Source organism: Phacochoerus africanus, chromosome X (genome assembly GCF_016906955.1).
Source record: "Phacochoerus africanus isolate WHEZ1 chromosome X, ROS_Pafr_v1, whole genome shotgun sequence".
NCBI lineage: Eukaryota > Metazoa > Chordata > Mammalia > Artiodactyla > Suidae > Phacochoerus > Phacochoerus africanus.
In genome coordinates, this window is record NC_062560.1 from 100,832,961 (window position 1) to 100,847,150 (window position 14,190).

General features: G+C 38.1%; 1 protein-coding gene across 2 annotated transcripts in view; it reads right to left on the bottom strand.

Annotated features, from left to right (window-relative positions):
- The window catches only part of KLHL13 (kelch like family member 13), a 204,436-nt gene that overhangs the window by 116,963 nt on the left and 73,283 nt on the right, over positions 1 to 14,190 (bottom strand). For both annotated transcript variants that reach the window (XM_047765100.1, XM_047765097.1), the window contains exon 2: positions 11,227 to 11,300. In XM_047765100.1, coding sequence (XP_047621056.1) covers positions 11,227 to 11,276 — 50 coding nt within the window. In that variant the 5' untranslated portion in view covers positions 11,277 to 11,300. The remainder of the gene's footprint in view (positions 1 to 11,226; positions 11,301 to 14,190) is intronic.

Here is a 14,190-nt window from a genome sequence, read left to right on the forward strand (position 1 = left end):
GGCAGTGGAATTATACTTTTCCAAATTTTTTCCAAATACTCCGAGTGAGCATAAATTATGTAATTGGGTAAGGACAACTTTAAGATGAAGACATGAGTGTCCAACTAGCAAAGAGCTAATTGCCTCTCATCCTGCTGCCTCCAACTTCCCACTTAATATCTTCAAGACACAAAAAGGTGAGGAAAAAGAGCACAGGTATAAAAAGCTGAGCCCAGGCAAAGGTGCTGCTCCTTCCCACTGTCCACACTCCTGATACCTCTCTTGTGTTTGTATCAAGTCAGAAATTAGGGCCATTGGGAGGAATATACAGGGAAGCCTGTGTGTCAGGCTCTGGAAATATGGTGTATTCATTTCTTATTGCTGCTGTGACAAATTACTACAATCTTAGTAGTGTTAAACAACACAAACTGATTCTCTTATAGTTTGGGAGGCCAGAATTCTAGAATCAAGGCATTGGCAAGGCTCGAGAGGTGAATTTGTTTCTTTTTTCTTTTCTTTTTTTTTTTTTGTCTTTTTGCTATTTCTTGAGCCGCTCCCGCGGCATATGGAGGTTCCCAGGCTAGGGGTCCAATCGGAGCCGTAGTCTCCGGCCTATGCCAGAGCCACAGCAACGCAGAATCCGAGCCGCGTCTGCAACCTACACCACAGCTCACGGCAACGCCGGATCGTTAACCCACTGAGCAAGGGCAGGGATCGAACCCGTAACCTCATGGTTCCTAGTCGGATTCGTTAACCACTGCGCCACGATGGGAACTCCTGAATTTGTTTCTTTGCCTCATCCAGCTTCTAGACCCCACCTGCATTCCATGGCTCATTGACAGCTTCCTACATCTTCAAACAGCGGAGCTCCAAACTCTCTTTCCATCATCACATCTCCTTTTCCTTTTTTTTTCCTTTGGTCTTTTTAGGGCCACACCTGTGGCATACGGAAGTTCCTAGGCTAGGAGCTGAAATGGAGCTGCAGCTGCTGGCCTATACCACAGCTACAGCAACGCCAGATCCAAGCTGCATCTGTCACCTACACCACAGCTCAAGGCAACGCTGGATCCTTAACCCAGTGAGCAAGGCCAGGGATCGAACCTGCATCCTCATGGATACTAGTCAGATTCATTTCTGCTGAGCCAAGACGGGAACTCCACAGCTCCTTTTTCTGACTCTGAATCCTCTTGCAGCCTTTTTATGAGGACCCTTGTGATTACACTGGGCTCTCCTGGATAGTCCAGGATAATCTCCCCATCTCAAGGTCCTTTACTTGATCACATCTGCAAAGTCCGTTTCTAACATATACAGTATCAATCACAGGTTCTGTGGATTAATATGGAGACATCTTTAGAGGGCCATTATTAAGTCTCTAACAGGTTGCTTAACTATAAAGGTATTATTTTTTCCTTTCCAAACTCCTTCTTTTGGAAAGAAAATCATTAAGTCCATACTCAAGGGGAGAGATAGATGGAGTTCTATCTGTTGGAGGAGAGAAATGTATACATAAAAACATACACTCATACATAGATATAATTTGAAATTTTTCTGTAAGGAAGAATTGTCTCCTCCATTATTTATTTCAGTCATTTATTTCTGTAAGTATTGGCTCATGGGTAAAACTCTAAGGAAGGAGTTGGTTTAGCACCTAAGAGCACTTAGAGGGGTAATGTTTAATTCATTCATTTGGCAAATACTTACTGAGCAAAGTGAAGTCAGTGAGACAGACACCAACATCAAATGCTATCACTTACATGTGGAATTTTAAAAAAGGACACAGTGAATTTCTTTGCAGAATAGAGACTGACTCACAGATTTTGAAAAACTTATGGTTTCCAAAGGCTGGGGGTGGTGATGGGCTGGGGTTTGGGATGGAAATGCTGTAAAATTGGGTTGTGATGATTGTTGTACAACTATAAATATAATTGAGTAATAAAAAATACTATGAAAATAAAATAAAATAAAACATACAGAAATACCAAATCACTTCGTTGTACAACAGGAACTAACATAGTATTGTAGGTCAACTATACTTCAAGAAAAAATTCATAGTAAAAGAAATCAGATTTGTGGTTATTAGGGGTGGGGAGTAGGGAGAGGGAATTGGATCAAGGCAGCAAAAAGGTACAAATTCCCAGTTATAAGATAATAAGTACTAGGGAGTTCCTGTTGTGGCACAGCGGAAACAAATCTGACTAGGAACAATGAGGTTGCGGGTTCGATCCCTGGCCTTGCTTAGTGGGTTAAGGATCTGGTGTTGCCATGAGCTGTGGTGTAGGTCAAAGACTCGGCTCGGATCTGGCATTGCTGTGGCTCTGGTGTAGGCCAGTGGCAACAGCTCCAATTAGACCCCTAGCCTGGGAACCTCCATATGCCTTGGGTGCAGCCCTTAAAAAAAAGACAAAAAAAAAAAGTAAATACTAAAAACACAGAGTATAACATGATAAATATAATTAACACTGATATATGTGGAAGTTATTAAGTAAATTCTGAGAGTTCTTTCTCATCACGAGAACAAAAAATCATTTGTCCTTAATTTTGTATCTATATGAGATAATGTTCACTAAACTTATTATAACAATCATTTCATGATATAAATAAGTTAAATCATGATGCTGGTATATCTTAAACTTATACAGTGCTGTACATCAATTATATCTCAGTAAAACTGAAAGAAAAAAACTCAAAAAAAAACCCCCAAATATTTACTGAATGAACTAATATGTACAACATACGGTGGTAGGTGCTAAAATAATCAACAATATAGATAAGATCCCTGCCCTCCTAGAGCTTCTATTTTAGCAAAAGGGGACAGATAATGAACAAAGAAGGAAAATATCTAATAGTGATAGTGATGATTCATGCAGAGAATTAAACTAAGGGGTGTGCTACTAAACAAGTGGCCACTTTAGAGTGGGTGATCAGAAGTTCCCGTTATGGCTCAGTGGCTAACAAATCCAACTAGGAACCATGGGCTTGTGGGTTCGACCCCTGGCCTCGCTCAGTGGGTTAAGGATACAGCGTTGCTGTGAGCTGTGGTGTAAGTTGCAGATGAGGCTCGGATCCTGAGATGCTGTGGCTGTAGCCTAGGCCAGTGGCTACAGACCCCTAGCCTGGGAACCTCCATATGCTGCTGGTGTGGCCCTGGAAAAGACAAAAAAAAAAAAAAAAAAAAAAAAATTAAAAGAGTGGGTGGTCAAGGAAAACCTTTTAGTGGATATTTAAGTGGAGATCTGACAGAAAAACCAGCCACACAAAGACCATGGGGAAGAATGTTTCAGACAAAAGGAACAGCCGGTGCAAAGGCCATTTGAGGACTCTTTCTTCCTTTGAGAATAAACAAAGAGAAAAACAATTAGCCTGGGGGCAATGAAAATGTATTGAAAAACATGGAAAAGGAGATTTGTCATCTTACTCAGAGAAAGAGCAGAACTCTGTAAATGCTTTCATACAGGAGTCACCTTTGGCACATTCAGGAGAACAAGAAAACAGACTTCAATAAAGCAGGAAGAGGAAACCAAATAAGATAACATGATCAGATGAGGAAAGCAATAAATTATATTGCTCAACTGCAAGGAAATGAAACCAGAGTAACAACCAGAATGTATATCAGAGGGAGTAAAAAAAAGATCTGACACATTTATACAACAAATTCATTAAACAGAAGTTAAAAGATAAATATTAAAGTGAGGAGAGAAAAATGAAAGATGTGGAAGATAATAAAATGAGAACACCTAAAAGTAGATTCAACCTAAATATTTAATATTTATTTATTTTTATTTTATTTTATTTTTTTGTCTTTTTGCCATTTCTTGGGCCGCTTCCACGGCATATGGAGGTTCCCAGGCTAGGGGTCTAATCGGAGCTGTAGCCTCCGGCCTACACCACAGCCACAGCAATGTGGGATCTAAGCTGCGTCTGTGACCTACACCACAGCTTATGGCAACACCGGATCCTTAACCCATTGAGCAAGGCCAGGGATTGAACCCGCAACCTCATGGTTCTTAGATTCGTTAACCACTGAGCCACGATGGGAATTCCCCTAAATATTTAATATTTAAAAATCATTTGCACCAAGAAAGAGTTTTTATACTTTGCAGCTATTATATTTACTACAAATTTTTATTGACACGTGAAAATGTTCATGATACAACTAAGAAAAACAGTGGGATGCAGACATGACACACAGTGTAATAAAACAGTAAGTACTTCCGTTTACTGTAGAATTTACCATGTGCCAGGAATGTGACTATCTTACAAACATTTTATTTTATTCTCAGAATAATCCCATACAGTGACACTCTTTTATTTCATAGATGAGGAAACAGATTCAGAGAGGTGAAGAACTTTTCAAAAGTTCACACGGCTAGTAAGTAGCAAAGCTGGATTTGAAACTGTATTTGGAAGACTTCAAAGCCTCTGCTCTTAAGCACAATACTTATAACCAGAACATGTTCAATAATTACAAGCTCAGCTACATTTTAAAATTCACCAAAAGGAGAGTTCCCATCATGGCTCAGTGATTAAGAACCCAACTAGTATTCATGAGGACATGGGTTCGATCCCTGGCCTCGTTCAGTGGGTTAAGGATCTGGCATCGCCATGAGCTGTGGTGTAGGTCGCAGACATGGCTCGGATCTCACATTGCTGTGGCTGGGGCATAGGCTGGTGGCTGCAGCTCCGATTGGATCCCTAGCCTGGGAACCTTCATATGCTGTGGGTGTGGCCCTAAAAAGACAGAAAAATAAATAAATAAAATAAAATTCACCAAAAGACTAAAGTGAAAATGCATTAAAGGGGTTAGTAAAGTTACTTTTGATTATTTTCCCCTGTATATATGTATATAATTTGCTACTTTTAAGTGTTCTATAATAAATGTGTATTCCTTGTAGAGTCAAAACAAGTGAACAAACTCATGGAAAGAGGAATACAGACCTTTTTAGTTTCTGATGCCTGAAAAAGATTTAAAAGTTAAATTGAAATAAACACTTTAAGATCTTCACTTAGAGTTTGGGATTGAGGTAATGGCTACAGAGGAAATGTCCCAGAAAGACTAGGGAGAATACATACAGAATTATCAACAGGAACATTCAAGACATTGAAAGAGGAAGAGGAATCAGGGTAGTAATTCCTTTTTCCAGAAACAGAAACACTTTCTATGGCCTGGACATTCCTCTGGAAAGATCAAATATGCAACATTACTATCAAGTTCATGTCCTTTGTATAAAGATATGCATTTTTTTTTCAGTGAAAGGAACATGCTGACAAACATGCACCTACTGCAATATAATGTAACAATAATAATGGGTATTAAGACCTACAGAATTTCTTAGCCAAAATAAAATCCATTGTATAAATTGCAACTGGCCTCAGAAATATGTGCATTACCCTCATATTGTAATCCTTACACGCATCTTCTAGCCTAAAATTTAACTTTTTTTAATCATTGATTCCCTTAATTTAGCAAAGTTAAAACTAGATCCTCATAAATTTTTAATCTTTAAAAGTATAGAAAATCATATCTTCATGGAAGTTTATAAAGACAAATTGTGAAAACAGTAATAAAAGGACTTATCTTTGATGATAGATCATCCTCAAGGTTAATCAAAGATGTGTTTATTTATCACCTACTATGTGCTTAGGTTTAAAGAAATAATTCCAGACTTTTAAAACCAAAAGGAAGACTGAGACCTTCCAGTCCTTCAATTTTACTGATGAGGACAGTGCTTGACAAAGAGAAAAGGCTAAATATTTTAAAATATCACTTGACCAGAATGAAATCACTGGATTCCCTTGACATCACATACTATTAAGAAGTAATTATAATATAGAACTACCATATGATCCAGCAATCCAATTCCTGGGCATATATCCAGACAAAAATACACAAAAAGATACATGCACCCATATGTTCAGAGCAATGCTATTCACAATAGTCAAGACACAGAAACAACCTAAATGTCAACTGACAGATGAATGGGTTAAGAAGATGTGGTACATATATACAATGGAATACTACTCAGCCATAAAAAGGAACAAAATAATACCATTTGAAGCAACATGGATGCAATTAGAGATTCTCATATGAAGTGAATTAAGTTTGAAAGAGAAAGACAAGTACCATGTGATATAACTTACACATGAACTCTAAAATACAGCACAAATGAACCTATGTACAAAACAGAAACAAACTCACAGACATAGAGAACAGACTTGTGGTTGCAAGGGGGAAGGGGAGGGAGTGGGATGGACTGGGAGTTTGGGGTTAGTAGATGCAAACTACTACATTTACAATGGACAAGCAATGAGGTCTACTGTATAGCATGGGGAACTATGTCCAATCTCTTGTGATAGAACATGAGGGAAAATAGTAGGAGAAAAAGTATATGAATGACTGGGTCACTTTGCTGTATAGCAGAAATTGACACAACATTGTAAATCAACTATACTTTATTAAAAACAAATTTAGGAGTTCCTGTCGTGGTCAGTGGTTAACAAACCTAACTAGGATCCATGAGGATGTAGGTTCAATCCCTGGTCTCACTCAGTGGGTTAAGGATCCAGCATTGCTGTGAGCTATGGTGTAGGTCGCACACATGGCTTGGATCCTGGGTTGCTGTGGCTGTGGCATAGGCCAGTAGCTGCAGCTCCAATTTGACCCCTAGTCTGGGAACCTCCATATGCCATAGGTGTGGCCCTTAAAAGACAAAAAAAAAAAAAAACACCAAAACTTCTAAAAAGAATAAAAAGACATGATTATATATTAAACCAGTAAAAGTCTATACTTATTCCTAGAATCTGTAATAATTTTGTTAGTCTATTTTACAGTTTTAATGATTGTCGTTTAATATTCAATTACTTAACTATTAGTAAGAGTTGACTGTGGGAAACAAAACCATCCCAAACAATTTTACCAAATGAAATCATCAGGAACAATTGTCGATAAACGTTAACTTCTACAAATATTAATGAATGCTTATTATGTACACAACCATGCATTATATACAATATGATATAAATATACATTGGATACAAGTAGTCACTCTGTGAAAGAGCTCCCTTATATGATGCTGTAAACAAAGACATGCTCAAATTATTTCAATGCAAAACCGAATGTGATAAAATTCATTGCAGGAGGAAAAAAAAAAAACAGGGTTCAGAAGCAAAGAGACCTTCCTGATCATCTGCCTGCACTGATCAAGGAAGGCTGATAGATAGGACATGGAATTTGACCTGGGTCTTGAGGGACAGGTAGTATTTTAATAGTCTGAGACAGGAAAGGGAAGTCTAGACCACGTTATTAGACAGGTAGTTTTATTTATTTATTTTTATTTTATTATTTTTTGGAACTCCCTATAGCCATTTTATAATGATTTTTATTTTTTCCGTTATAGCTGGTTTACAGTGTTGTCAGTTTCCTACTGTGCAGCAAAGTGACCCAGTTACACATACATGTATAGATTCTTTTTTCTCACATTATCATGATCCATCATAAGTGACTAGTTATAGTTCCCAGTGCTATACAGCAGGATCTCATTGCTTATCCATTCCGAAGGCAGTAGTTTCCATCTACTAACCCCAAACTCCCAACACATCCCATTCCCTCCCCCTCGGCAAGCACAAGTCTGTTCTCCACATCTATGATTTTCTTTTCTGTGGAAAGGTTCATCTGTGTCCTATATGAGATTCCAGATATAAGTGAAATCATATGGTAGCATGAGAGTCTCTAGTTCCATCCATGTTGCTGCACATGGCATTATTTTGTTCTTTTTTATGGCTGAGTAGTATTCCATTGTGTATATATACCACATCTTCTTAATCCAATGATCTGTTGATGGACATTTAGGTTGTTTCCATCAGACAAGTAATTTTAAAAATCACTTTAATTAGAGTGAGAAGAATCTAGTTGTATGCCAAGTATTGTTAAATTTATCCCTAAATATTTCATAACTCTATTCCCTCCCTTCTTCTTCATTCCCACTGCCATCACATTTGGGCAGACTCTCCTCAATTCTTTTTTTGACTACTACAATAGTCACCTAACTGGCAGAGAACCATGCCATACCCCTAACACCTTGCAAAGTAAGTGGTGCATAATATTTGTTAAAGGGATGAAAATCTGACTATATAGTGTTTGGCACTCTCTTCCCTGTATTACAAATACCAGACAATATTACGTACTGTGTTTTATTTATCAAAGGGTACTTTTAGAAAACTAGAACACTATCAGAGCTTTATACCTCATTGCAGAAATCCTTATCACAGCTAGAAACCCTATCAGAACACACCACCACTGCAACACCAGTTGGGTGACTCTTACCAAAATCTGCCCTCCCTGATGTTACCCTAAAGTGCACATAAAGATGATATTCATATTTAGATGCTGTTTGCAGCAAAGCAAGCCACATATGGCTGACCTCTCTCGGTACCTCACGAATCACTGGAATAAAATTTCAAATAGGGTAAAATGTACGATGAATAGTAGATCGTAAGACAAAAAATATCTAAGACGAATAAGAGCTATTATAGTGCTCTTCTGCACTGCCACCTTCCACTCTTAATTCTTTATCTTTCTACCTATTTATTAACTTTTCATAGCAAATTTCATATGTGTGTGTGTGTATACATATATATATTTGGTTTTTATCTGACCCCACCCCAACCTTCATCAAAATATAAGTTCAATGAGAACAAAGATTCATTACTTTTCATCATATTTTAGCATATGAAAGTATTTAACACTTAGCAATTACACAACAAATGTTTGTTGCATTTTAGACAGAACAAATTGGAGTTCCCATCGTGGCTCAGCGAAAACAAATCTGACTAGATCCATGAGGACACAGGTTTGATCTCTGGCCTCAGTGGGTTAAGGATCCAGTGTTGCCATGAGCTGTGATTAGGTCACAGACGCAGCTTGCATCCTGTGTTGCTGTGGCTGTGGCGTAGGCCTGTAGCTACAGCTCCGATTCGACCTCTAGCCTGGAAACCTCCACATGCCATGGGTCTCTTTTTTTTTCTTTCTTTTTAGGCCACCCTGTGGCATATGGAGTTCCTGGGTCAGGGGTCAGATCCAAGCCACAGTTGCAGCCTACATGCTGGGATCCTTAACCCAATGAGCCAGGTTGGTAACAAACCTGTGTCCCTCTGCTCCAGGGACACTGCCCATCCTGTTGCACCCCAGTGGGAACTTCCCAAATTTTAGTCTTTTAATGGAGGACCATGGTATGTCTATTTCTCCACCTCCATTTAAAAAATACCTTCTTTCCTATCTCTATTACATTGAAAAAATTTTCTTCATATGGGTCCCAGAAATTTTTGTTGGGGTTATTACTAAATATTTATGTTTTGTGGCTTTCGTAAATGAATTATTTCCCATTGTATATTTTAAATGGCTATTTCTGATATAGATAAAAGTTATTGGTTTTTCATTCTTATCTTATATCCAACTATATTTAAAACTCATATTAAAATTCCATCAACTAAGAAGGTTTTTGTTTTTGTTTTTGTTTTGTCTTTTTGCTATTTCTTGGGCTGCTCCCGCGGCATATGGAGGTTCCCAGGCTAGGGGTCGAAGTGGAGCTGCAGCTGCCGGCCTACACCACAGCCACAGTAACACGGGATCCAAACCGTGTATGCAGCCTACACCACAGCTCACAGCAACTCCGGATCGTTAACCCACTGAGCAAGGGCAGGGATCGAACCCACAACCTCATGGTTCCTAGTCGAATTCGTTAACCACTGCGCCACGACGGGAACTCCAGAAGGTGTTTTAAGTCTTATGGTATATGAGCCTGTATCTTATTTTTTTTATTTTTTTGTGGGTTTTTTTTTTTTTTTTTTTTTTTGCTTTTTAGGGCTGCACCTGTGGCATATGAGGTTGCCAGGCTAGGGGGTCAAATCGGAGCTGCAGCTGCCAGCCTACACCACAGCCAAAGCAATTAGGGATCTGAGCCACTTCTGAGACCTACACGACAGCTCATGGCAACGCTGGATCCTTAACCCACTGAGCGAGGCCAGGGATTCAACTTGCAACCTCATGGTTCCTAGTCAGATTCCTTAACCATTGTGCCACGACGGGAACTCTGGTACACTTTCAAAATAGTTAAAATCCCACATTTATATTTCAACACAAGCAATGATATACCACATAGTATTTACTAGGCTCTTGCGCTCTCTCTCTCTCTCTTCCCCCTTCTCCTTCTCGCTCTCCACCTCTCCACACACACACACACCCCCCATAGATACTTATTTAATCCTCAAAACAATCTTGAGATATAGGTATTATCATTATCCGCAATTCAGAGATGGGGAAGTAAAGGCACAAAGCAATTAAGAAACTTAACCAAGACTACACTAGTAACTGTCAGAACCATGATATAGACAATCCCAGCATATTATCTCAAATATTTCACCCAAATTGTATAATTAAACTATTGGAAATAGGGGATACTCGTTCACACCTACAAAGTAAAAGCGTGTTTCTTTAAATCACAAATTTAAAATCCTAAATTATCAGAGGAAGCTCTGAATTTCTCATAACTTCCTGAAAAAGTTTTAAATGGAACTTTAAATAACATAAATGTATACACAATCACAGAGCAACACTATTTTAAAAAATACTTTGTTGAAACATCTATTTGTAAGCAATGAATGCCAGTATTTATTCATTGATATGCTTTAAAACTAAAAATTCAAATCAAGAACGCCACTGACTGAATTCCAGGTGTTCACAATTTATACCGATTTTGATTTCTAATTATATTTTCTATTTTTTCATTTGCTCAGAACACACAGCCATTAACATGCGCTTTGTTTCATTTCTTTGTCACTCATTCTTTTATTCACTCATATAGCAAATGGTTTTATTTTATGCCAGGTATTCAACAAATATTTATTTTTTATTATTTATTTTATTTCCCTTTTAGGGCCACACCCATGGCATATGGAGGTTCCCAGGCTAGAGATCTCATCAGAGCTGTAGCTGCCAGCCTACACCAGAGCCACAGCAACTCAGGATCCCAGCCGCATCTGTGACCTACACCACAGCAATGCCGGATCCTTAACCCACTGAGCGAGGCCAGGGATCGAACCTGCATCGTCATGGTTCCTAATCAGGTTCGTTAACCACTCAGCCATGAAGGGAACTCCTTCAACAAATATTTATTGAGTACAAATTATGTTAGATAAATAAATAAGCAGGAGAGACATTATAGAACATAAAGCAAATTGCTTCCATAAATGTACCGGTTACGGAGTATTGCAGCAACTGATTCCCCTCTATGCAGATGATCCATCACCTCTAAAAGTTGGATAATGACCTGTTCAGGAGGAAAAGAAGTCAATATTTATTATGAAAATCAATATGAGAAATGTCAAATTATGCTACCTTTGTAATATTTTACATATTTTGCAATAGAAAGGCAAAATGTATGCCCACGTACACTAATATCCATATTATAACTTATGAAAAGAAACTGAGCTTGCAATAGTCAACATTCAACAAAATTCAATACTGTATCATTAAATAGCATTGACCGACTTTGTGTGACATCATTAGCCAAACAGTGTTTACAGAAAAACAGCCATGTATACAGGAAGTTGGATTAAATGAGAGTCAGAAGACCTGAAGAGTCTGTGTAAAGTTGGGTTCAACAAGAGAAGTTAGAAGCCAAGAGTTTGCCAAGAAGATTCAGAGACAGCAATAAATCCCGTGTTATGAGGGGAACTTGAGGCCTGAGAAGCCCATATGCAGGGCCCACAATTTTATTTATTTATTGTTGTTGTGGTTTAGTTTTTTAAAAATGATTTTTATTTTTTCCATTATAGCTGGTTTACAGTGTTTTGTCAATTTTCTACTGTACAGCAAAGTGACCCAGTCACATATCTATACATATACACATTCTTTTTCTCACATCATCCTCCATCATGCTCCACTACAAGCGACTAGATACAGTTCCCAGTGCTATACAGCAGGATCTCATTGCGAGGGCACACGATTTTAGAAGTGGTTGGTCAAAATTAAGGATAGAAAGATATATTTTAAAACCTAACTTAGAGATATAAAATAGGTAATAGGGATAGGAATGGTTGTTTTTTATTGGAAAAGAGCCCGTGAGGGGGTAGTAAATGATAACGCATTTGTTTTTAGTAATGTGGATGCTTTGCATTGGAGATATAGAGTATACTTAATGTAGTCTATTAATTTCAAATACATTGGGAAGCAAAAATGTATAATTTATGGAAATATTTCTTGTTAATAAAATCAATATATTGCATTGGAAAGATAAAAAAATGTATAGTATCCAATTTAGTCTGTTCATATAATTATATTTGTTATAAAACTATGTGAAAACCTAAAATAATTAAGCTACAGAAAAAAAGGTTTTCTTCATTATTCCCTGCCTTCACCTGCCCCTTAATTTGGGGCAAAAGCAAAAGAAGTAGAAGGTAAAAAAGTACAGCTGACCCTTGAACTACACAGGTTTGAACTGTGCAGGTCCACTTATATGTAGATTTTTTTTTTCCAATAAACGGTATCTGCATTTTCATTTTACTGAGCTTTAAATTAACTAAGTGTGGGAAACATTTTGTGTTCTATTAGATAGCACATTACATGGGATAAAAAGAACTAGGGTCTGAGTGCTGATTCTGTCCAAACTGTTTCAACTTCCTGCCCTTGGGTGAATCATTTACTAATTCCTTTGTTTTTGAGGCAGACAAAGCACTATATGGATTTTCAAGTGCTTGGGGGTCCGGGCCCCTAACTCCTGTGTTGCTCAAGGGGCAACTGTACTCTATTTTCTTGGGTCTTCATAACTCTAAAAAAGAATCAAATCAAATGACAACATAGCATTCATATTTATTTTCACAATCCTACTTCTCTGCTTATAATCCTGTTATTACAAGTAAAGAAATTGGGCAGCCTAAAGAAATTAAAAAATTTTAATCATCTCAAAGTCATCTGACCTTTGACTTACCTTTTCTAAAAATGTTTAACCAGGGAGAGAATTTTGAGATGTTGAGAAATTGTAATTTTGTTTTGGCTACGCAATGTTTTAGAAGACATGCCAAGAGAAAGAACAACTGTATCTAGATTACTATTAGGAATCTAGGAATGTGAAAATAATTAATTCATGAAACTTTTCGCCCACTACATCTAGGGTAGAACATATAGGTCCCAAAATTAGGTAGGCAAACTTTCCCTTAATCCCACTGTTTCCAGCAATCCCACAGCGGCACCTGGATCTCTGAGGGGCTCGCTCATCAAATTCTCCAGATAAAAACCTCTGGTCTCCAGAGGAGCACAAAAGAGGTGATGGTACATGAGACGTCAGCCATTTATTTTAAGAGCTTTCAAGGAACAGCCCATGTTTTCAATCTCATGACTCATTCCTGCCTTCCCATTAGGTGCCTCCAAGTCTTGAAATATTAGGAGCTCCATGGGAAGAATGAGTTGGTTTCTCCCAAAAAAGTTCATGTAGTGGAAGATATTGAAGCTGTAATTTCCTTTCCTCTAAGTAAAAAATCAGTTTCAACCTTACATCTGTCAGTGTTCCCCCTCCTGCTTTCTTTGTCATTTTGAATTTTTCCACTTAATTTCTCTCATTTTAATGGAATTAGCAAGAGACAGGAAATAAATGCATGTGATTAATGCATTTGAAATAAACGCACTGATGTAAATGAAACCGACTGTTTTTAACCAGGAAGTTCATATGATCAAATAAATGTATTAGAAAATTAACACTGCCTGCAATGTTGGGGGTGGTTCAGAGACAGAGAATGGTAGTATGAAGACCATTGAGAAACTACTTCCAAAGTGTAGGCATGAAATGAGAGCAAAGACAAGGACTACTGGGATAGCCAGGGAGAACTAGGACTTATGACAGATCACAGACAGATCTTAAAGGAATAAGGAGACATACCAAAGATAAAAGTCTATTTAGTTAACAAGGGGAAATGGTGATGATATCAAGTAAAGCAGAGTAGAGAAAGAAGGAAAAATATTGAAAAGAACAATGGTTTGTATAGACAAATGGAAGTAACCCAGGGCACACCCTATGGTATCTAGCAGAAAATCAGAAATACAGGTCTAGGAGTTCCCGTCGTGGCGCAGTGGTTAACGAATCCGACTAGGAACCATGAGGTTGTGGGTTCGGTCCCTGCCCTTGCTCAGTGGGTTAAGGACCCGGCGTTGCCATGAGCTGTGGT